The following is a 24540-nucleotide window of genomic DNA, read 5'->3' on the forward strand; positions in this document are numbered from 1 at the left end:
TTGTTTTTCTTCTACTTGGACATTCTTCTTCCAGCTAACACTGACCATGTAGACCACAAACACTTTTAGAGGTGCCTTTAGCAATGTTTGTCTTGGAACCTTCTCTGTGTTCTCTAAGGCTTGGTTTGGCATTACTGGTGTAGTACAACTACCTTCCCCTAGTCAGTCAGCAATTCACAGAGCCACTCTCTCCCTCACCTGGCTGGCTCTCGTCAGAATAGCTACTTGTAATGATAATTATAATAATACTACTATACGGTACTTAAGTAGTGCTTTTCAAAGACCCAACGATGTAGAGTCATCCAGAGAGACACAGGACTCTGACAGCACCCCCACCCCACTCCACTCCACCCTGGCCTGGCCTGGCCTGGGTCACTACATCACTCTGCTGGGTGACCTGATGTCAACACCACCCATGCTCCACTAAATTATGGAGCTGTAAACTGTCCAAAAAAAATAAACCCTGTGGGATGGATCAAGTTGTCAGAGAGAATGAGAAACAAGCCGGGCGGCTGCCCTCCTCTTCCTCCCCTTCCATTGATCCCCTCCACCCAGTTTGACCCAGGGGCTGGATGCACAGCGGTCAGTCATTAGCACTGAACCCTCTCTGACCCCCCTGACCAGGACTACAGCAGAGACAAACACACAGACAGCTAGTATGGGTATTCATCAGACGTGACATTTCAGCGAGGGCGTCGAGGGGCCATTCAATTACAGAGGGTCACACACACACAGTGGGGAGGGGGGAGGTATCGCACAGAATAGCAAAACAAACAAAACAGCTAAGATATGCATTCAAATGAGTGTGTGTGTGTGTGATAGAGATTGCAGTGGGTCCATCAGGATGCTACAGCCAGCAGCATATGGCTGAGCTAGGGACGGGTCTGGTCTGATCTGGTCTGTGCATCTCATTAACCTTTTGTGCGGCTCAGAGACAAACACAATCATTTTAGAAGAGATCCACGCAAGCTGCTGTCTGCTGGGCACAGGGCTGTCTGAGCACGGACACACTGCAGGGTTACTGCATCCCACCACCTCCTCTCCCCAGCCACCTCACTGTGCCCTAGATTAACGACCAGGCAATTCTTGGGTCTGAAGCTTGTTTTGTCAAGAGGTGGCCTGGCTGGAGCTGGGTAATGTCACAGTAGAAGTTGCTCCATACCAGGGATGGGGGTCCTGAACTGTTGGGGTGCCTTGAGTCAAAGGAGCAGGAGAGTTTGAGGAGTATTGTGTGGAGGTATCACGACTGAACTGTAGCGAGAGAGGACTAATTAACTTTACTGGCAGTATTCACCATGTTCAAGTACTGTCATTAGCCACAGATACTTATTTCTCCCTGATGTCCCTCACCCCCTGGGCAGCATTAAGTTACATAATCTCCTAATGCACAGCCCACTCAATCAGAAGTGCTCACATTGAACTGAAGTGGCTCTCCCAGCTGTAAATACCTTGATAATTACAGGCTGCGGAACATCGATTGACAGCCACTGGTGAACCACTAATGGAAAGGGAAAGGGGTGAGATGGAAGAGAGGGATGAGAGAGGTGAAAAGAGAGAAGGCTGGGCAAGATGGAAGATAGGAGAGATGGTTAAACAGTGATGCAGAGGGAGGTGGAAGGGATTCGATGGGAGATAGGAATGAGACAGGAGAGGGGTGAGATGAGAGAGGGATGAGGGGGACTTACGTTGTCCCCACTGTCCGCTGTTTGGGTTCAAATAGTTGGGGTACAGTCCCTGGGGCTTATCCAGTCGATTCAGAACCTTCCGGATGTTCATGACCTAGGAGGAGGAGGAGGAAATGAGTTTCTACTTTCTCCCTGCAAATACCTCATTGCCGCCTAATCTTCCAGCAGCACGGCACAGTAATGCACTTTAAATGGCCTTGCTGCAGGGACGGCAGTTAAGGGAGGCATAAGAGAGCGAGAGGCCGGTGGCTCAGAGCGGAAAGAAGGCATTTACCTGCAGAACAGGCGTTAACATGAATAGTAATCAAGGTCGCAGCTATGAATAACCCCATCATCAGGCTGGCTGAGTGCTCAGTTACACTTGGTGTTAATGCACTGGAATGGAATGTGCTGTGTCTCCCTAGCTCTCACCTTCTCTGCGAAGGCTGGGTTCCCTGACAGCTTAGAGAGGTGCATGAACTCCAGGTGCAGGGTGCCGTACTCCGCTAGGATGCTGCTGCCTCCAGACGCCCACGGCCAGTTCCTCCCGATGCCACTGCAGAGACAACAAGACAACACAGCTAATTAAGTCAGCTTCTCCAAACAACACTGTTACTGCATAGAACACCAAACACAGTTCTACGAAACCTCAGGTCCACCAAACATCACTGCAGAGGAAGAGAACATAAAACATTTACCTCAGTCAAAACATTTACCTCAGTCAAAACCCCACCACACAAACATTCCCTAGAGAGCTCACGCCTCCATAAACCTGTCAACTTACGTCAACCCTACACACGTCAGTGGGGTCAAAACCTTCCTCCTGTCTTAGGAATGTGACTTTAGATATAGTACTCATCTGTTTTAACATCATACCAAATTAACTTAAAAGACCACACATTACTCCTCTGATACTATCTGTCCACAGTGTGTGTGATATAAAAATGTCCACCACAATGTGTATCTGGGCTGCCTGATAGTTTTTAAACAGCAGGCCCAGGTCAGAGCTGCCCTTCTAAATTCGTTCTATTACCCTGCTTCCTGTGTAATATCGCTTCCTGAGTCACCAGGATGGGCCAATGTGTGTATTAGGACTAACCATATTTCCGTCTGCTAATGGTGTGTAATCATTGACTCCCCAAATAATAACTAGTGTCACTTTTATTATTCTAGCTTTTGTGTGAGAGACAGAGCACTGGGATATTTCTGTCATTAACACTGCATGAATCAGTTCTGGCTAGTACAGCTGGGCTGGAGGGACCAAAGGGTAAGAGCCAAAAACATATCCCTGTGTGGGCGAGCGCGTGCGCGTGTGTGTGTGAGTGAGTGAGTGCTATGAAAAACATATTCTACCCAGACTCCCAAATTGAACTGGCATCCCTTTAACTTCATTAGGAAAGCAAACTTGTTTATAAACATTAGTGTAACTAATTTGACCTTTCTCCGTGCCAAGAATTGGGTTGAAGCGGTTTTCCAGGTCCGTATTTCAAAAAAGGGCTGACAAATCCCAACAGCCTATAGCACGGAATTCATTAGAGAAACAGGCAGGCAATGCAGAGGTCTCCAGTCGATGACATCGTGTATTCATAAGGTCTTAGTGTTGCCACCAATGTCATCATTCCTATCGCTGAAATGATCTTCCACTATCACTAATGATCCAGGGCCTGCCCCAATGCTAGGCTCATTCATGCAGGCAACGCATGACCGTGCACGCACAAACACACAGGGCCTTGGAACGTGAGCCTACATCCATCAGCTCCCATGGTCTGGGCCATAGGGAAGGGAAGAGGGGAAGAGAGGGAGAAGCAGCCAGGAACACACTGCTCAACCTTTTTAAAGATGGGTGTGTATTGTAATAACCCTCCTCCTCAACCACACGCTGTGCCAAAACAATTTGTTTTTCATTACACAGCTGATTAAATCATGTTACACAAATTCTGGAAAAATCACACAAAATGTCTGGGAGGAAAGAAAAGGGAGAGAAAGCGTCTGTTCCTGGGTCAGAAAACCTAATTGGTGTTTATGATTGTTAGTGCCCAGATCCATTACCAGAGACTTAATCAGATTGCCATCGCCTGGGATGGAGATGATATATGCACGTGTGTGACAGTGAGTTGTGTGACGGTGTGTGTGGGTTATTTGTCAAGAGTGTGTGAGCTGAGGAGAATCAGATGACATCAGTATCTGCAGTGTACCTGCTGCAGCCAGCCATGAGGTTATTAAGGTAGGTGGATGCAGACAGACCTGCCATCTCTCCTTCATCTCCATAATGGTCCATTAAAACACAGTACAGTGAGCTCCTTGGCTCTATTGTGGCCCAGCACTGCCATGTCCTCTCTTTCCAGACTATAAAGGCGTCAGCATGCTTCAGTTCGGCTGGCGCCTAGCGAACTCGGCTAGCGAACCGAACGAGTGTACTCTATTAAAAAAACGTTGCTTGAAAAAGTGTCAATAGTACTTTGTCCATTTCGAGACTCCGCAGCCAGTATAAACTTCCTCAAAATAGTCAGAATTAAAAATGTCATTCATTTTGATGTTTCTGTGGAAGAAATCTTAGTCGCGCAACTTTACATCTAACTAAGATGTTACGTGCAGTATTTCTCCATAAAAATAATTTGCATGAAAACAAGTTCTCTCGTTGAATGACACCAAATACAGTGCATTCGCAAAGTATTCAGACCCCTTGACCTTTTCCAATTTTTTTAACGTTACAGCCTTATTCTAAAAATTGATTAAATAGTTTGTTTTCCTCATCAGTCTACACATGATACCCCACAATGGCAAAGCAAAAACTGTTTTTATAAATGTTGACAAATATATTAAAGATAAAAAACAGAAATACCACATATACATAAGTATTCAGACCCATTCACTCCGTACTTTGTTGAAGCACCTTTGGTAGCGATTACAGCCTTGAGTCTTCTTGGGTATGACGCTACAAGCTTCCCATTCTTCTCTGCAGATCTTCTCAAGCTCTGTCAGGTTGGATGGGGAGCGTCGCTGCACAGCTATTTTCAGGTCTCTCCAGAGATGTTTGATCGGGTTCAAGTCTGGGCTCTGGCTGGGACATTCAGAGACTTGTCCGAAGCCACTCCTGCGTTGTCTTGGCTGTGTGCTTAGGGTCGTTGTCCTGTTGGAAGGTGAACCTTCGCCCCAGTCTGAGGCGCTCTGGAGCAGGTTTTCATCAAGGATCTCTCTGTACTTTGCTCCGTTCATTATTTCCCTCGATCCTGACTAGTCTCCCATGTGCTCTTTACTGAGGAGTGGCTTCAGTCTGGCCACTCTACCATAAAGACCTTATTGGTGGAGTACTGCAGAGATGGTTCTCACATCTCCACAGAGGAACTCTGGAGCTCAGTCAGTGACCATCGGGATCTTGGTCACCTCCCTGACCAAGGCCCTTCTCCCCCGATTGCTCAGTTTGGCCGGCCAACTAGCTCTAAGAAGTATTAGCCAAACTTTTTCCGTTTAAGAATGATGGAGGCCACTGTGTTCTTGGGGACCTTCAATGCGGTGTCATTTTTTGGGTAGCCTTCCCCAGATCTGTGCCTTGACACAATCATGTCCCGGTGCTCTACGGACAATTCTTTCAACCTAATTGGCTTGGTCCACTGTGGGCTTGGTTTGGTGGCTTGGTCCACTTTATAGACAGGCGTGTGACTTTCCAAATCATGTCCAATCAATTTAATTTACCACAGGTGGACTCCAAATCAAGTTGCAGAAACATCAAGGATGATCAATGGAAACAGGATGCACCTGAGCTGAGTTTCGAGTCTCATAGTAAAGGGTCTGAATACTTATTTAAATAAGGTATCTGTTTTTAATTTGAAACACATTCGCAAAAATAAAAAAAATAAAACGTTTTGCTTTGTCATGGGGTATTGTGTGTAGATTGCAGAGGAAAAACATTTATTTAATCAATTTTAGAATAAGGCTGTAACGTAACAAAATGTGGAAAAAGTGAAGGGGTGTGAATACTTTCCGAATGCACTGTACTTTATTGAAGAATCCCTACTACTGACCAATGATGGGGCATAAAAATTTGGTTCCGAAATTCAGTTCCGAAAGTGCTCCTGAACTGCAGAAAAAACCCTTACGGATGTCCAAAACGAACAAAAACGTCAAAATGTCATAACATATGCACTAACTCTTTGGAACTGCGTTGGCTGGGAAGCATGTGGATGCCTTAAGAGCTGCATTTAACCTGACCACTCGTCTGGACTGCACTCTGAGCGCCTGAAATGGATCCCCGCCAACTCCCTCTCTCTGTTGGCCTCTCTCTCTGTTGGCCTCCCTCCCTCCTGTGGTCTATGTGTCAAATCCCTTCCTAAGCCCTTGGATGAGATCTAAATCCCGAGGAAGAATAACAACAGGGAGCATAGGGGAGCCCAAAACAGGCACACGGCTAAGCCTAAAGGTACAGGGTCGAGGATGAGTGGGGTTCAAATGCTACATTTACATTACAGGGAGGGAACTCTACTACCTCTCTCTCTTTCTCTCTCTCCAACTAAACTATCCATATTCCTCTCCCTCCTTCCTCTCTGTTTAACTATTGCCTCAGGTCTGGAATCTGTGGGCACTAGGTCCAGCTCAGTGGTTTTTACCCATTCCTTTTACGGGAAAGAGAGACGCAGGCTGGCACTAACAAATGTGCAGCTCTGTGTACATAACGTAGTGGCTGACAGGACCTTGTGAGAACACAAACAGCCTTCTGGACAATGAACTAACAGTGGCTCTGTGATACACTCCACTTTACTCCAGTCAGGTGCCAATGCCTTTGTACGTGGGCAGCGTGCACACAGAAAGAATACTGAAGCTTTGGCTTACTGCTTCCTGTTGTTAGCTCTTAGTTCCAAACCTGATCTCTCCTCCATATCTCTTACTCGCTCCGGGCGAAATGGGAGCTATAGATCCGCAGTTAAGGGCTTAATTAAATTCCTTAAATCACGCCAGTCTTCTATATCCTGCGGGGCTGAGGAGGCTGGGTGGGGTATGTGGGGATCATTGTAGGAGACTAGCTCCAGGAGCTCGTCTGGTATTGCCCTGGAGTAGTGTCCTGGGAGAGCGCCTGGCTGCTGGAGAGCTACAGCACAGAGGGAAGAGGGTCTGTCAGGACTAGACAGCTACTCCAGTGGCTCTTTTTCCAAAACAACCTTGTCTGCCAATCCAATTACAGGTAACGTATAATAGCTCACATACATCAGAGTCTGACGTAATGTCTGAACCTCTCCCTTTGGCGCAGTGGCACCAATCCTCTTACCATCAACTATCAACTTCAGGCTATCCTGGTTCCATCAGGCCAGAGCTATAAACGGCAGCTGTAATTCATATTTGAGGGACGGCCAATACTAGATGAAGCGGTGCTCCTGTGTGTCACTGTGTGAAAAAACTCAATGGCTTCTCTTAATTGGGCCACTCGGAATCTAGGCTTATTAATCAAACCACTTTCCCCAGACTCTCGGGATGGATTGCACAGCCTGAGAGTGAACCGCAACGAGTAAATCTGCTAAAGCTGCCATATTTCATACCAAGACGGCGGGGAAAAGAGAGTTGGCTTTAACTTCGTGTGATGACATCCGCTTTAACTAAAAGTTCAATTTGATCGGAGAGTAATTTCCTGCTTGCCATTTTATAAGAGAGAAAGGGGAATTCTAAAAGATACATAAAAATGGAGCTATTATTCCCTGAGGAGGGAGACTAATTTATAATTATGAGAACTAATACACCAGGGCTGGAGTCTGGCCTTGCTGGACCCGCTCTCTGTCCCCAGAAAAAACACTCTATTGAAAAGCGGCGCAGTGCGGCTAACGACATGACTTCTACTCTAAGGTACCAAATATAGAATCTGTCTTACTGAATCACCACCAACTGAGGAGAGCAAATCTACACCAGGGCCCTATGATCAAACTGTTTACAGGGAATTACATAAACGGCAGGCAGACAATTCATTTTTTATATACACTGAACAAAAATATAAACGCAACATGCAAACATTTCTAAGTTCAAATAAGGAAATCAGTCAAACAGTCAATAAATTCATTAGGCCTTAATCTATGAATTTCACATGACTGGGAATACAGATATGCATCTGTTGGTCACAGATACCTTTAAAAAAAAAGGTAGGGGCGTGGATCAGAAAACCAGTCAGTATCTGGTGTGACCACCATTTGCCTCATGCAAATCTCCTGCGCATAGAGTTGATCAGCCTGTTGATTGTGGCCTGTGGAATGTTTCCCCACTCTTCAATGGCTGTGCGAAGTTGCTGGATATTGGTGGGAAATGGAACATGTTGTCGTACACATCGATTCGGGGTATCCCAAACATGCTCAATGGGTGACGTCTGGTGAGTATGCAGGCCATGGAAGAACTGGGACATTTTCAGCTTCCAGGAATTCTGTACAGATCCTTGCGACATGGGGCCGTGCAATATGAAATACGGATGAATGGCACAACAATGGGCCTCAGGATCTCGTCACGTACTCTGTGCATTCAAATTGCCATCGATAAAATGCAATTGTTTTTGTTGTCCTTAGCTTATGTTTGCCCATACCATGAGGCACTCTGTTTACAACGTTGACATCAGCAAACCGCTCACCCACACAACGCCTTAGACGCCGTCTTCCAGGTACAGTTGAAACTGGGATTAATCCACAAAGAGCACACTTCTCCAGCGTGCCAGTAGCCATCAAAAGGTGAGCATTTTCCCACTAAAGTCAGTTATGACACCGAACTGCTGTCAGGTCAAGACCCCGGTGAGGACGATGAGCACGCAGATGAGCTTCCCTGAGACGGTTTCAGACAGTCTGTGCAGAAATTCTTCGGTTTTGCAAACCCACAGTTTCATCAGCTGTCTGGGTGGCTGGTCTCAGACCATCCCGCAGGTGAAAAAGCTGGATGTGGAGATCCTGGGCTTCCGTGGTTACACGTGGTCTGCGGCACATTTTAGAGTGGCCTTTTGCCCCGAGCACAAGGTGCACCTCTGTAATGATCATGCTGTTTGATCAGCTTCTTCATATGCCACACCTGTCAGGTGGATGGATTATCTTGGCAAAGGAGAAATGCTCACTAACCGGGATGTAAACAAATTTGTGGACAAAATTTGAGAGAAATAAACTTTTTGTGCTTTTGGAAAATGTATGGGATTTTTTATTTCAGCTCATGAAACATGGGACCAACACTTTGAATTGATATTTTTGTTCAGTATAGTTAAACAGAAATCAACATCTCACATTAATTCCAGAAGCCTTCCATATGTTAAAACTATTCATGGCTTAGTTTCGCTCCACTCACAACTACTGATCCTTGCTTTCAGACCATGGTGTGACGCAATACTACACTTTGATTGACACTTCTCTGTACCTGTACCTGTCATTTGGTGAAATAAATAAGCCATCTGCCAGGTGAAAGCGGTGATGCTGCTGACAGCACTGTTGCTATGGGCTTGGTTGGGGTAAATGGGACTAGTGATGAGATAGTTTTTTGGGGGGACTGTCTTTTGAAAAGGGATATGGTGCAAATGTTTACTTCGGCCAAAAAAATATAAAAAATAAAATATAAAGTTTTTTTCTTGGACATGTTAAATCAGCCATATTCAACTAGTTGAATTTCAAATGACGTGAACAACACCAGACCACGTTGCTATACTCCTGCAGTATACACTGAGTACACCAAACATTAGGAACACCGTCCTAATATTGAGTTGCACCCCGCTTTCACCTTCAGAACAGCCTCAATTCATCACGGTATGGACTTTACAAGGTGTCGAAAGCATTCCACAGGGATGCTGGCTCATGATGACTCCAATGCTTCCCCACGGGAAACTGTTGAGTGTGAAAAACCCAGCAGCGTTGCAGTCCTTGACACAAATTGGTGCGCCTGGCACCCACTACCATGCCCCTTTCAAAGGCACTTACACTGAATTCAGAAAGTATTCAGACCCCTTGACTTTTTCCAAATTTTGTTAGCCTTATTCTAAAATGTATTAAATACAAATGTTTCCTAAAGCTACACACAACATATAATGACAAAACAAACAGGTTCAGAATGTTTGCAAATGTATATTTAAAAAAAAAAACAGAAATAACTTCTTTACATAAGTATTCAGACCCTTTGCTATGAGACTTGAAATTGAGCTCAGGTGCATCCTGTTTCCATTGAACATCCTTGAGATGTTTCTACAACTTGATTGGAGTCGACCTGCGGTAAATTCAATTGATTGAACATGATTTGGAAAGGCACAAACCTGTCTATATAAGGTCCCACAGTTGACAGTGCTTGTCAGAGCAAAGCCCAAGCCATGAGGTCGAAGGAATTGTCCGTAGAGCACTAAGACAGGATTGTGTCGAGGCACAGATCTGAGGAAGGGTACCAAAACATTTCTGCAGCATTGAAGGTCCCCAAGAACACAGTGGCCTCCATCATTCTTAAAACAAATTAGTCAGGAACCACCAATACCCTTCCTACAGCTGGCCGCCCAGCCAAACTGAGCAATCGGGGGAGAAGGGCCTTGGTCAGGGAGGTGACCAAGAACCCAATAGTCACTCTGACAGAGCTCTAGAGTTCCTCTGTGGAACCTTCCAGAAGGATAACCATCTCTGCAGCACCTCACCAATCAGGCCTTTATGGTAGTGGCCAGACAGAAGCCTCTCCTCAGTAAAAGGAACATGACAGCCAGCTTGGAGTTTGCCAAAAGGCACCTAAAGGCTCTCAGACCCTGAGAAACAAGATTCTCTGGTCTGAGGAAACCAAGACTGAACTCTTTGGCCTGAATGCCAAGCGTCACGTCTGGAGGAAACCTGGCATCATCATGCTGTTGGGATGATTTTCAGCGGCAGGGACTGGGAGACTAGTCAGGATCGAGGAAAAGATGAACAGAGCAAAGTACAGAGAGATCCTTCATGAAAACCTGCTCCAGAGCGCACAGGACCTCAGACTGGTGTGAACGTTCCCCTTCCAACAGGACAACAGCCAAGACAACGCAGGAGTGGCTTCGGGACAAGTCTCTGAATGTCCTTGAGTGGCCCAGCCAGAGACGGACTTGAACCCGATCGAACATCTCTGGAGAGACCTGAAAAAAGCTGTGCAGCGAAACTCCCCATCCAACCTGATAGAGCTTGAGGAGATCTGCAGAGAAGAATGGGCGAAACTCCCCAAATACAGCTGTGCCAAGTTTGTAGCGTCATACCCAAGAAGACTCGAGACTGTAATCGGTTCCAAAGGTGCTTCAACAAAGTACTGAGTAACGGATCTGAAACTTATGTATTTTGTGCGTAGGGAAAAAACGATTGAATCAATTGTAGAATAAGGCTGTAACATAACAAAATGTGGAAAAAGTCAAGGGGTCTGAATACTTTCCGAATGTACTGTAAATATTTTGTCTTGCCCATTCACCCTCTGAATGGCACACAGACAATCCATGTGTCAATTGTCTCAAGGCTTAAAAATCCTTCTTTAACCTGTCTCCTCCCCTTCATCTACACTGATTAAAGTGGATTTAACAAGTGATATCAATAAGCGATTATAGCTTTCACCTGGATTCACCTGGTCAGTCTATGTTATGTAAAGAGCAGGTGTTCCTAATGTATTGTATACTCAGTGTATTGGACACTTAGGTAGGCTCCAAAGACAGAGATATTACCCACGAGGCTATTGTGACCACATGAAATTAGTCAACTGCAATTTAAAGCCAGATATACAATTATGGTTAACCTTTGGAGAAAAACAAATCAACCCGTTCTGTATGCTAGTGCTTGCTTACATTACACAAAGGTACAGTCAATATTCAAAAAGAGCAACGCAGCTATTTACTTCATACGGATTGGGCCGAGGGGGTGATAGACTATTACCCCTGCTGTGCTGGTTTTCACCACCCCACTGGCTTGAACGGATAAAATAAGATTACTCACAGCAGCGACCTTCGATTATATTTGACTCTATATTCCTAACTCGGGGAAAGAAAAAAATATACTGAGAAAAGTTCATAAGGAAATCAGTCAATTTAAATAAATTAAAATCAGGCCCTAATCTATTGATTTCACATAGGTGGGCCTGGGAGAGCATAGGCCCACCCACTGGGGAGCCAGGCCCAGTTTTTCCCCGTAAAAGGGCTTTATTACAGACAGAAATACTCCTCAGTTCATCAGCTGTCCAGGTGGCTGATCTCTGACGATTCCGCAGTTGAAGAAACCAGATGTGGAGGTCCTGGGCTGGTGTGGTTACACGTGGTCTGAGAAATTAACATTAAATTCTCTGGCAATAGCTCTAGTGGACATTCCTGCAGTCAGTATGCCAATTGCCATTCCCACAACTTGAGTCATCTGTGGCATTGTGTGTGACAAAACTGTACAGTTTAGAGTGGCCTTTTATTGTCCTCAGCACAAGGTGCACCTGTGTAACGATCATGCTGTTTAATCAGCTTCTTGATATGTCACACCTGTCAGGTGGATGGATTATCTTGACAAAAGAGAAATGCTCACTAAAAGGGATGTAAACTAATTTGTGCCCAAATTTGGAGAGAAATACGTTTTTTTTTGCCTATGACAAATGTCTCCAATCTTTTATTTCAGCTCATAAAACATGGGACCAACACTTTACATGCTGCATTCATATTTTGTTCAGTATAATTCATTTTCATGGCACGGCAAGGACGCTAGTGAGGTTTCTCACGACGCAATGTGGAGATTAGTCACTGGAGTTTTAGTGCTTGTCTTAATGTCACCAAACTATAATTGGTAAATCAAATAAATAATTACTACACTTTTGTATCATATTGCTTTGATTTTATTGGTATTGTGCCCCTGGCACTCTTTCAAATTGTTCTTCTTGTCTCCATCTCTGGAAGGGCACATTTACAACGAACATCCCTGAAAACAAGTCATGTTGGACTAGGAACATGCTATCTTGAGAAAGCTTATCTTGAATAAAATATAGGCCTAGTTTGGCTCTGGCCAGATAAAAAACATGAAAATAACATCAATGACACTGTGCCATGTGTGGGAATGATGGACACCGACACCGACACCGACACACCGACACACACACCGACACACACACACACCCACACACCCACACACACACACACACACAGCTGTGTCCCTGACCAAACACCCCCCCCCCCCTATAACAATTTCCCATTTAATTGAATTTAGGCAGGTTAAGTCAAGTTAAACTGATGTCAGGCTTCGGCAGCAGGGAACATTTGATTTGGGAATCCTTTATCTTGCTTATGGTACTATTAAAAGGAGATGGGAGAGGGTGCGGAGAGGAGATAATCCCAAGGAAATGGATTCAGAGAAAATATTTCATAGTGTCGGACTGAGAGGAGAGGCACTGCTTTAGTGGCAGGGTTCATCGGCCAGCACACTCTCTGGCGATCCGGGAGGAAGAGAGAAGGGAAAGAGAAAGAAGGGAAGAAAGCAGGAAGAGTGATTGGAGTAAGTGTTATCTTAGTTCTCCTCCTTCAAAGGATGCCTGTGTGGCGTGGTGTGCCAGGTAGTGTGTGAAGCAATACAAAGACGCTAAAGAAGAGCGCACACGTCAGTCCCACCTGAGCGCTAGCATTAATAATGAAAAAATATGAAGTTACATGTTTATTCATGAGAGACATCTTCCTCTGTAGAACTTTAGACTGGAGATTTTATCACCTGAAAGGAAGTCCGTATAACTTTTTTGAACTTGGGTCTCACTTCATTGACTGTTGATATTAGGGAAACTCTAAGTCACACTATGACACAATTTTATGTGAGGTTAGTAAATCGACAGTCCAAAGGGGTTTGGAGTCAGGGACGAAGCTTAGAGTCTATTGGAGAGCTGCTGAGGGTCAGGGGGCTACTGTGAGGTGCTGCTGTCTCCGTTGCATTGAAACGCCTCCTCTGATCCTCTCCAGACAAACTGACAGGCTGTCTGTCTGGTACACCTGCTGACTGGGGTTGCAGAAATCTATCGTAATGTTGGTCATTTATCTTTGAATAACTTAAAAAAATATATATATACAGTGGGGAGAACAAGTATTTGATACACTGCCGATTTTGCAGGTTTTCCTACTTACAAAGCATGTAGAGGTCTGTCATTTTTATCATAGGTACACTTCAACTGTGAGAGACGGAATCTAAAACAAAAATCCAGAAAATCACATTGTATGATTTTTAAGTAATTAATTTGCATTTTATTGCATGACATAAGTATTTGATCACCTACCAACCAGTAAGAATTCCGGCTCTCACAGACCTGTTAGTTTTTCTTTAAGAAGCCCTCCTGTTCTCCACTCATTACCTGTATTAACTGCACCTGTTTGAACTCGTTACCTGTATAAAAGACACCTGTCCACACACTCAATCAAACAGACTCCAACCTCTCCACAATGGCCAAGACCAGAGAGCTGTGTAAGGACATCAGGGATAAATTGTAGACCTGTACAAGGCCGGGATGGGCTACAGGACAATAGCCAAGCAGCTTGGTGAGAAGGCAACAACTGTTGGCACAATTATTAGAAAATGGAAGAAGTTCAAGATGACGGTCAATCACCCTCGGTCTGGGGCTCCATGCAAGATCTCACCTCGTGGGGCATCAATGATCATGAGGAATGTGAGGGATCAGCCCAGAACTACACGGCAGGACCTGGTCAATGACCTGAAGAGAGCTGGGACCACAGTCTCAAAGAAAACCATTAGTAACACACTACGCCGTCATGGATTAAAATCCTGCAGCGCACGCAAGGTCCCCCTGCTCAAGCCAGCGCATGTCCAGGCCCGTCTGACGTTTGCCAATGACCATCTGGATGATCCAGAGGAGGAATGGGAGAAGGTCATGTGGTCTGATGAGACAAAAATAGAGCTTTTTGCTCTAAACTCCACTCGCCGTGTTTGGAGGAATAGAAGGATGAGTACAACCCCAAGAACACCATCCCAACCGTGAAGCATGGAGGTGGAAACATCATTCTTTGGGGATGCTTTTCTGCAAAGGGGACAGGACGACTGCACCGTATTGAAGGGAGGATGGATGGGGCCATGTATCGCGAGATCTTGACCAACAACCTCCTTCCCTCAGTAAGAGCATTGAAGATGGGTCGTGGCTGGGTCTTCCAGCATGACAACGACCCGAAACACACAGCCAGGGCAACTAAGGAGTGGCTCCGTAAGAAGCATCTCAAGGTCCTGGAGTGGCCTAGCCAGTCTCCAGACCTGAACCCAATAGAAAATCTTTGGAGGGAGCCGAAAGTCCGTATTGCCCAGCGACAGCCCCGAAACCTGAAGGATCTGGAGAAGGTCTGTATGGAGGAGTGGGCCAAAATCCCTGCTGCAGTGTGTGCAAACCTGGTCAAGAACTACAGGAAACGTATGATCTCTGTAATTGCAAACTAAGGTTTCTGTACCAAATATTCAGTTCTGCTTTTCTGATGTATCAAATACTTATGTCATGCAATAAAATGCAAATTAATTAATTAAAAATCATACAATGTGATTTTCTGGATTTTTGTTTTAGATTCCTTCTCTCACAGTTGAAGTGTACCTATGATAAAAATTACAGACCTCTACATGCTTTGTAAGTAGGAAAACCTGCAAAATTGTCAGTGTATCAAATACTTGTTCTCCCCACTGTATATAGCAGGGGTCTCCAGCCTTTTCTAGCAAGCTACACATTTTTTTCTAGCTTTCAAATATTCTTCTCTTCTCCTTTCCCCAGCAACTCTTCCCTGGGTCCTTGGTGTACAAGAGAAGTGCACCGTTATCTGTCAATATATCTGGTAAAATAATGGTTAATAAACAACTAAGGGGGGCCATATAAAGCCGGTGATTTTCTGCCAGAATTATGTTTTATATTTTCCCAAATTATGTTTTCACAGTTATATTTTTCCTCATTTTAGATTGTTTTGGTTTTTCACACTTAAAATTAAAACATTTAATAGAGAAACAATGAAATTGGATGTTCTGAGTCCATGTCAATGCTTAAATCTTGAGCGTGGCCAATGGCGCGGTCTCTGACCAAAATTTGAGGCCCTCTGGGCCGCAGAGACACCTTTTTGCTGTTTTAATGTAACTGCCCAGTGTTGCCAGATTTCTATGAAATATTACCTATAATTTCTTACAATATGAGTGAAATTGTTTTCCTTTCAAAAATGGGTAATTAAGTATGTTAACTTTACTGGATCAGTGTCCCAAAATCGGGACAGTTTTGAATTTTTTTACCTTTATTTAACTAGGCAAGTCAGTTAAGAACAAATTCTTATTTTCAATGACGGCTTAAGAACAGTGGGTTAACTGCCTTGTTCAGGGGCAGAACGACAGATTTTTACCTTGTCAGCTCGTGGATTCGAATTTGCAACCTTTCGGTTACTAGCCCAACGCTCTAACCACTAGGCTACCCTGCCGCCCCAGTTGCTGCTCAATATGCGCTATTTGACTAGAATGGCGTTGTAAACAAAAGCCAACTTTCCGGGACATTGACGTCAGATAAAATCTAAGTTTATTTGTCACGTGCGCCAAATACAACAGGTGTAGACCTTACAGTGAGATGCTTACTTACAGGCTCTAACCAATAGTGCAAAAAAGGTATTAGGTGAACAATAAGTAGGTAAAGAAATAAAACAACAGTAAAATGCCTGTGTCTTATATGGTCAGAAAGCTTAAATGATTGTTAATCTAAACGGCAGTGTCCAATTTACAGTTGCAGAAATTGACCGGCAGAGCGACACGATGAGTCCTGCACGCAATAAAAATTGGAAGGAGAAGGTACTTCTAGATCAGTAAGTAAAATGTTTTTGCTTCTTGTGCTAATCCAGTTGTTTAAATGGTTACATATTAATTTAAGATATTTGTCTATGATTTCTATATATAGCACCAGTCAAAAGTTGACACCTACTCATTCCAGGGTTTTTCTTTATTTGTAATATTTTCTACATTGTAGAATAAAACTATGAAATAACACATATGGAATCATGTAGTAACCAAAAAAGTGTAACAAATCCAAAATATATTTAATATTTGAGATTCTTTAAAGTAGCCAGCCTTTGCCTTGATGACAACTTTGCACACTTTTGGCATTTTCTCAACTAGCTTCACTTGGAATGCTTTTCCAACAGTCCAAAAATCTACCAGCCACTCATATTTTTTATCAGGCAAAACAATACATTTTCACCAAAACTACACACAAAAAAATAACCTGACAAAAACGGACGAGGATGCTTTGTAATGTTTCTAAAACAATACATGTATTACTAGTAAGAAGTAATGTAGTATATTGCTTCATTTCATTACATTTTTTGTGACCCGAGTCTCAACCAAAATATCACATACAAAAATGTTCACCTGCCCCTTTAAGGACGTGAGGTTACCATAATAACATGACTGAGTCATGCTTGTGCCTGTGAGATTGTGAAAGAGTCTTCCCTTGCAATTGAAACTAAAACATTGAAAAACAAACTAGCTTGGGAACAAAACAATGCAAACACAAAGAAACAAGGACAAAGTCTCACTGCAGTAGACTTTCGTTTCAAGTAAATTGGACCAACTTTTATGCCTGTGCGCAGCACTTCTAAAAATTAATCTTTCACTCAGCACTTCATGTGCGCACAGCCCCCAGCCAGGCAGTGCTGCTTTGCAAGGTGGGATAGGTTATAAGATTCATAGTTCTTTGACCTTGTGCAATTAATTGACCAGATATGAAACAAAAACGTCAGAAATAGTTTAAAAACAGCTACTGCAGCATTTATTTGACATTTTTATTAACAAATGCGAGTGAAATGCTCGCACTGTGGAGCCCTGACCACCCGCCGGTGAAATAGACATCTTACCCGCCAATGCTAAAATCTACCCGTCTGTGGCGGGTGTTCATTTTAGGCTCGGGTCTGAGCGTACCCCAACAACAGAATGGTGTGGGCGTATACCGGGCATTAAACATGTTCATGCAAGTAGACCACTGATTGGTCAGCTCATCATCTTGAGGAGTATTACATCATACTCCATGAGGAAATAGCAAGCATATTTTAAAGTTTGCGGTGGCTTTTGTTTCTCCGATTTAAGCTTTCGACACAAATACAAGTATTGGACAAATCAACATCATTATTTGGGTATAAGTTACCAGAATATTAACTATTAAGTGAGATTTTCACTGGGCACTTACTTTAAAGCGAATGTTCTGCTCTTCTAAACATTTTGCAATGGGACGGAGAGAAAATGTTAGGTTTTAAAGCTAGTTTCTTGCAATTCTAGACCTTTTGCCATGGCTTACGGCATGTTCTTATGCTATCTGAGTGACTCAAACATTATAACTAAATCCATGTGGGCCACATGCCATGGTATTAAAAATATATATTTGTTTAGCTTCTGTCTAGTGTTTATTCTGGTGGTTGTTAGTTCTCAAAGAATATCTTATTTTAAAATATATTACCATTATATTTTCTACATATTTTATATCTGGTTTCAGTGGTTTGAAGTTTACAATGTTTTACCATCCCAAAAATGATTGCTAAAAAATTAAACAAACAAATAAAACAAAAAATGACACCATATTTTTGGGAGTGGCAGATACGATTTAGCAGCGGCGGCCGCTGGTGGAAACACTGAAAAGTGTGTAAAAAAAATATAAAGGATATTTAATGCCGGAATCCTCATATTACACACCCATGGTTATTCACTAAGTTGATGATTTATATTTAGGATAATGTTTTACAGCTTTGCCATTTTATTTCTTATACTTCTTATTGAATTATTTCATATTTTATATGTGATAAGGTCACACAGAGGCCCAGAGACAATTCCAGACATATGTGATAGTCTAAAGTACCCAAAAGGACCACTAGATGTCTTGTGATAGAACAATTCTGGTTGTTTACTGATAAACGTTTCCAGTAATATATCCTGCCTTTGCAACCCTACTGCAGACACCAGCTGTAATCGCATCACTGTCAACTCCTCAAGGAGAGTGGAAATGTCCTCCGCTCCACTAGTCTCCCTCATCTTCCCGAAACATTAGCAGGCTCACAGAGTACAGTGTTTCAATTCCACAGCTTCAATGGTGATGGGAACTGTTTTACTATACGTGTATTTATGTTACATGGCTAAAACATGTTTCTCCCTCCAATATCTGTTCGGACACATCAAATAGTAGTATGTTCTTGATTGAGCTAGTTGACTGTTCTTGGAAAGGTATGAGCCTCTTTGCACTGCTCATGGAAAATGAAGAAGATAAGATGTCTCAATGCATACATGACCTTCATTATTATCCAGAAGTTATGTTGACCAAGTCACAAAGTGAATATGTAACTGACCTGACGTTTCTGTACTGACCAATAAGAATGTACATGTTGTGCAAGTTGACTGTATATGAGGTGTTGTACAACTTACGTTTGGCAAGGTGTTTGTCTGAGCGCGACCTCTTCCATGGCGATGTAAATAAACAATTGATTAGGATTCAAGCATTTGTTGTTTGTTCTCTATCTTCCTTACCACTCACAAACTCAGAACCGTACAATGGTTTTGAAACTGTATCATGTCTCATGAAAGTAATGTATGTTCCATTTGACCTTCAGGAGAAAATCGTTTCGAGGGGAGAATTTAAGAGAGTGTTTGAGTTCACAAAGGAATCTAGTCATGTAGCTAGCACAACTATTTTACCATTGCCTCTTTGATTAAAGGTTTTTGCAGTGTTTCACAGAAGTAAAAACACCTCTGTTATGTTTCAAACGGCTAATTAAATGATCTAATCCTTCTGGTGTTGTATTGTTTGATTATTCTAGCGGTGCGATTCTTTTCTTTTAATGTAAACCCCGAGATGAAAATGCTTTTTTTTTTGTTTTAACAAATTATTTTCATCCTTCCGCAGTGGAGGAAATGTAAGGGATACAAACAAGCAGAGAACAGAAGAGATTAAGCTAATCAGATTGTTGTTCCAGGGTCACAATCAATTAACAGCTAATGAGGTGGCAAGCCTGTGTGCCAGGGACTTTCTAACTCTGTGGTCATTGGAGGACCTGGTCATCCTGATTCCTCCATCTGTGACCTTAATTTATGAGGACTTCTCTCACCACGATAGCCATGCACACTAGGATGACTTGGTCATATACCAACAATAAATGGCCTCATTTAATGACCCATGAGAGCCAAGCTTCGACCCAGTCCATACTCACAGTGATATGCATAGCTATATTCATCTGGACATCCACAGAAAGGAGGATGAGAAGAAGAGGGAAAAGAAGGATAGAGGTAAGGGTCTACAGACCTGGAGAGAGAGAGCGAGAGAAAGGGATGGGGCATGCTTTCACCATACTTCCATGGATCAGTTCTGGATCAATCTGGCTCAAGGTTGTAACACCGTGGTCCGAGTAAAATGTAACCAGATATCGCTATGGGGGCTTATGTAAAATGTAAGTGATTTGCTTTTCTGGGAAAGTTATGCTGCTGATAAACTTGATAAAAGTGTTATCCCACTTAGCAGACAAGTAGGAGAAAATGCCCTTGAACATTTTGATGAGATTTCCACACATGCTAGAGAGCGCTTCTTTGTTTACGCCCATTCGGCATCGTTCACACCCTCACCCATCTCTTTAAGAATTGACACGTAAACGCATGGCCAAACGTCAGCATTGTCGACCCCTCCATTATCTCAGCCAATCATGGATAGCCAGGAAGGACCCTGTCTTTCTCCCTATATAGCTCAGTGCTTTCTCTTTGGCTAAACTAGGTTCAAAATTGAAATGCTCTATTCATATTTACGCATACCATACAAGCTTGTAATTAAGGCACATTAAAGTGAATATGTTCAAGAAGGCATTTCTGAAAAATATATATTTTTAAACGACCCTACTGTGAAGTAGGAACTAGTGTCAATCTCCTCCCATCCTGTGTTGTATCACAAATCAATAGATTTCTTGCTCTCCAAATCAGCCCTGGTTCCTACCATCCTTCCTTCATTTGCTAGATGTGAATGGCTTGGAAGTAGTAGCCTTTAAAAGCCTCTGTATCCGACCCACCTCCTCATTAAACCACTAACAGAGTGGCAGCGCTAAAGTGGCAGCTGCTCTGCGTAGCCAGGGCATGCTATCTACTCCTGTAGCCTCTATCAGTTAATGACTGTTATGGGAGGTGAAGTTCTCTCTCTTATGTGAGGACTGATGATGTAGAGCGGGTCTATATATAGACGTCATCCTCTTTAGAAAGGGCTGGAGGCCAGTAGGGTTGGTCTCAGGTCAATAGGCTTACAGGTGTTGGAACATCCCTCTACAGATACTCGGTTTTGCAACATATTTTCTACAAAACAGACTAAGGCCTACATAACTGCTGAGCACAAATGATCTGCTACGACTGCAACATTATGACTGCTAGTATGGTTCTTGGTTTTCAAGTTACTCCCGCCTCCGCAAAGTACAAAAGGATGTAAACTAGGATGTAAAGTATGAACACTTAGTGTTACAAATCTTGGGAATGGTCTTCTAAAACATTCAAAGTCACTTGGCTTAACCTTAACTGTTCTCTGAGGAGAGTAGAGGAAAACTTCCTGTAGCTGTCTGAAATTGGGTTACTGGTTCTAACATATCTGATGTAAGCGGATGAGAGTGCGTCCCTCAATTTAAAGTAGGACAAAGTGCAGATGCCAAAATAGCCCAAACTTTCCTCCTTTCATTACAGGTAAAGTGGCTGTCATCTTTGAATTGGGTTACGCTGTTGCTGTCGACAATTCACGGGTCAAATATATGTATTTAACAGCTCATGGCAGTAGCCTAGTTACGAGTCCTTGTACTTTTGTAAGAGGGGAAGATGAAGAACCATCTGGGGGGGAAAAAGCATCAGTCTTCATGCCATTTAGCAGACGCTTTTATCCCAAGCAAAGATGGGTTAGCCGACAATGTCACGAAAACAATGCGCACGCTGAAATAGGGCAGACGAATGTGAGTTGTTATGATTCTGGATGGCCAGATGGCTACCGCCAATGACAAGAAGCTGCCATGTGGGGAATCGTAAGTGACTCGTTTCATCTTGTTCTTGATACCATGTCTTGTTTTGAGGTGTTTTGACTGATTTCATGTCAATACTAACGTAGCTAAAATTTGCTAGCTGGCTAACCAACAACTGTAACGATGTACTGTATTTAAGAGACAACACCTGCTCATTCTAACAATGTATTTATGTTTTCAGTAAACCCTGTTTGTTTTATGCATAGTTGCACACACGTCAGTTCTGTTGCTAATCAACCAACCCCTCTATACATTAATGGTAGGGGTGGTCCCGGGAATCAAACCCACTATCCTGGCGTTGCAAGCGCCATGCTCTACCAATTGAGCCACAGAGGACCACAGACTCATCCACATACACACAGCAACACACAGCAACAACACACAGCAACAACACACACACACAGCAACAACACACACACACACACACACACACACACACACACAACACACACACACAGCAACACACACACACAGCAACACACACACACAGCAACACAGCAACACACACACACACACACACACACACACACACACACACACACACACACACACACACACACACACACACACACACACACACACACACACACACACACACACACACACACACACACACACACACACACACACACACACATTAAACGAGAAGGAAAGTTGTTGATCAATATCAAATCATCTCTTTCCATATGCAGGGAGAGAACAGTGAGTTTAGATTCAGAATTCCCCGAAGGGGACCACTTCCCCCTCTTAAGAGCTTTCTTAGAAACAAGCACCAACAAAATGTTCAGATGAAAAACACAAGGAAGAGGGCCTGCCAGACATAACCTCCAACAAGAAAATGAGTCACAAACAAAACCTGCCAAGAGGCTTTTGACAGCACACAGCGTTCGTCTTGTTAGTCATCACGTTAATGAGAGAGAACGAGTGGGAGAGCTCTCTTAACACAGCTCACTATTAAATGGATGGTGCTCCCAACTGATGCTAATCTGCTTCTTATAGTCTCTAGACAGAAATCATATACATATGGCAGGCTCTACATTAACGTATATACTAAGGGAAGCCTATTTCTTTTCCCCATATCTAAAGAAATCCAGCGTATTCACTCCTATGCCTTACCATCTCCATATCAGAAATACCATCTGTGGTCAAGGTCTGGTGGGCTCTATAAAAGCTAGGCCAGCTACAGTATGGTTCAGTGGCGCGGTAAATTCATCATTGACACCAATCTGTTGAGGCCCCTGGGGGCCAGTGGTGGGGTGAGGGCCAGGCGGGGGCGGGCGGTGGTCCTCTGGGGCCTCGGCTCTAACTCCAGGAGACTGGTAGCTCCAACCACCATGTGACGATGCGTGCAGAAAGCCCTTTCATTCGCCATAAGCGGGGAGAAATGAATTTGTTACACGGACCCAGTCATCTCCATGACAACCTGGGTTTTAATGAATATCTGACAAACTGGGCTGCGGTCTCACTGGGGGAAAATGTGAAAAGAATGCATTCACATGGCGCTTGACTTGAGCTTTTTACTGAAGTGAGACAGGTTTCTCCCTCCTGGCTATTAAAAAACATTAAACATTGTAGGTATGTGAGAAGAGATAACATATTACATATCAAGCTAAAGACATTTCTGTCATTGGGACAGTAATAGTGCTGCGAAGCCACCCACATGTTCAGGTTTTGTGATATTTCTTTAAAGCTAAGCTATGTGGATGTGACCCTGACAAAAATCTCTCTGTCTGTTCTTGGTAGTGGCAAGGGTTGTGCAGTGAGAGGGAAGAGTTGAGCGTGAGTGTGTAAATAAGGACTCTCTCAGGCCTTGGACTGATGGGGCAGAGCACACTACACTGGCTGCAGGAGACTGAAGCAGACTGGACAGAGAGGTTGTTTATTCTCATGGCTGAGACAAGCCACTGGCGTTACACGCCCCCCTCCTTCCTCCTCCTCCCTCATTTATTCCCCTCTTCCTTCACCCTTCAGGCCCCCTGCTGCTTTTACCTACCGGGCAGCAAGTTGGTTAGCGGCGGAAGAAAAACAATTTCCAAACCCAATAATAATCATCCAACAGGTTTGACCTTCGAGAGTACCCTCTGTCCTCCCTTTTGTCCTCTTACCCCCCTCGCCCTGTTCTCAGCGATGTGGGCGGCTAGACACCCCTCAGCTCAGGGGGGCTACCATAAGGGCAAGGAGAGGGATGGAGGGTAGGAAGGGAACAAGACTTCCATGGAGGGCTGCTCAAGAAAAAAGTCACTTTGGATTGGTTAGCCGACCCAACCCTTGACTTGTCAGACTCAGGGCTGTATTGTTCTGAAGCTGTTTCTTTCTGGAGCAGGGAGGGAGCCATGGCAGCTATAGACGCTGTAGCCTAGACGCTGGGCAGAGGTCATTCAGAGTAAGGTGCAGACAGAATAACAATCTAGAGGCAGGCTCGGTTTGTAAGAGCATCATAAAATCGGCTGAAGTGTGTCAAGGTCCAGACAGTGTGTAGTCAAAACACTGGCTTACCAAAACAGAGCCTTGAGCATCGATACTGACACCATTCCTCACTTCTGTGGTTTGGGGGACAGTATAAAGCAAGCAGAGATCCCACTTCCCAAAACTGCTTTTATGTGCCAACCACAATGCTATCAACCCACAGCAGAGAATACTTCAAAGCTGTGGAGAGGGATAAGTATTTGCAATAGTCTGTGTAGTTAACGTAACTGAGGGAAACAAAGGAGAGAGAGAGTGAAATCATTGAAGGCTTTTGGTCTTTACTCCTGTGAATAGAGTACAAGGACGAGTGATGCAAGGGAGGAGTGAGTGAGCTATTTCAAGCTGCCTAGTGGGTGTACAGTATATGTCTGTACAGGTCCAGGTTCAAGGTATTGACCTCTTCTGATTTGAGTGACGCGCCAGTATTGGGAATAGTGAGTGATATATTTGAAGCCGTTGGCTGAC

The 24540-nt window shown here is 43.7% G+C and overlaps 1 protein-coding gene across 1 annotated transcript in view; it reads right to left on the reverse strand.

Annotated features, from left to right (window-relative positions):
• LOC139582986 (mannosyl-oligosaccharide 1,2-alpha-mannosidase IA-like) overlaps window positions 1–24540 on the reverse strand; it is a 172255-nt gene that overhangs the window by 17102 nt on the left and 130613 nt on the right. Inside the window, exons 6-7 of the mRNA XM_071413551.1 lie at window positions 2097–2220; window positions 1686–1779 (exon numbers count right to left, since the gene is read on the reverse strand). Coding sequence (XP_071269652.1) covers window positions 1686–1779; window positions 2097–2220 — 218 coding nt within the window. The remainder of the gene's footprint in view (window positions 1–1685; window positions 1780–2096; window positions 2221–24540) is intronic.

This window comes from Salvelinus alpinus, chromosome 8, assembly GCF_045679555.1.
Source record: "Salvelinus alpinus chromosome 8, SLU_Salpinus.1, whole genome shotgun sequence".
Lineage (NCBI taxonomy): Eukaryota > Metazoa > Chordata > Actinopteri > Salmoniformes > Salmonidae > Salvelinus > Salvelinus alpinus.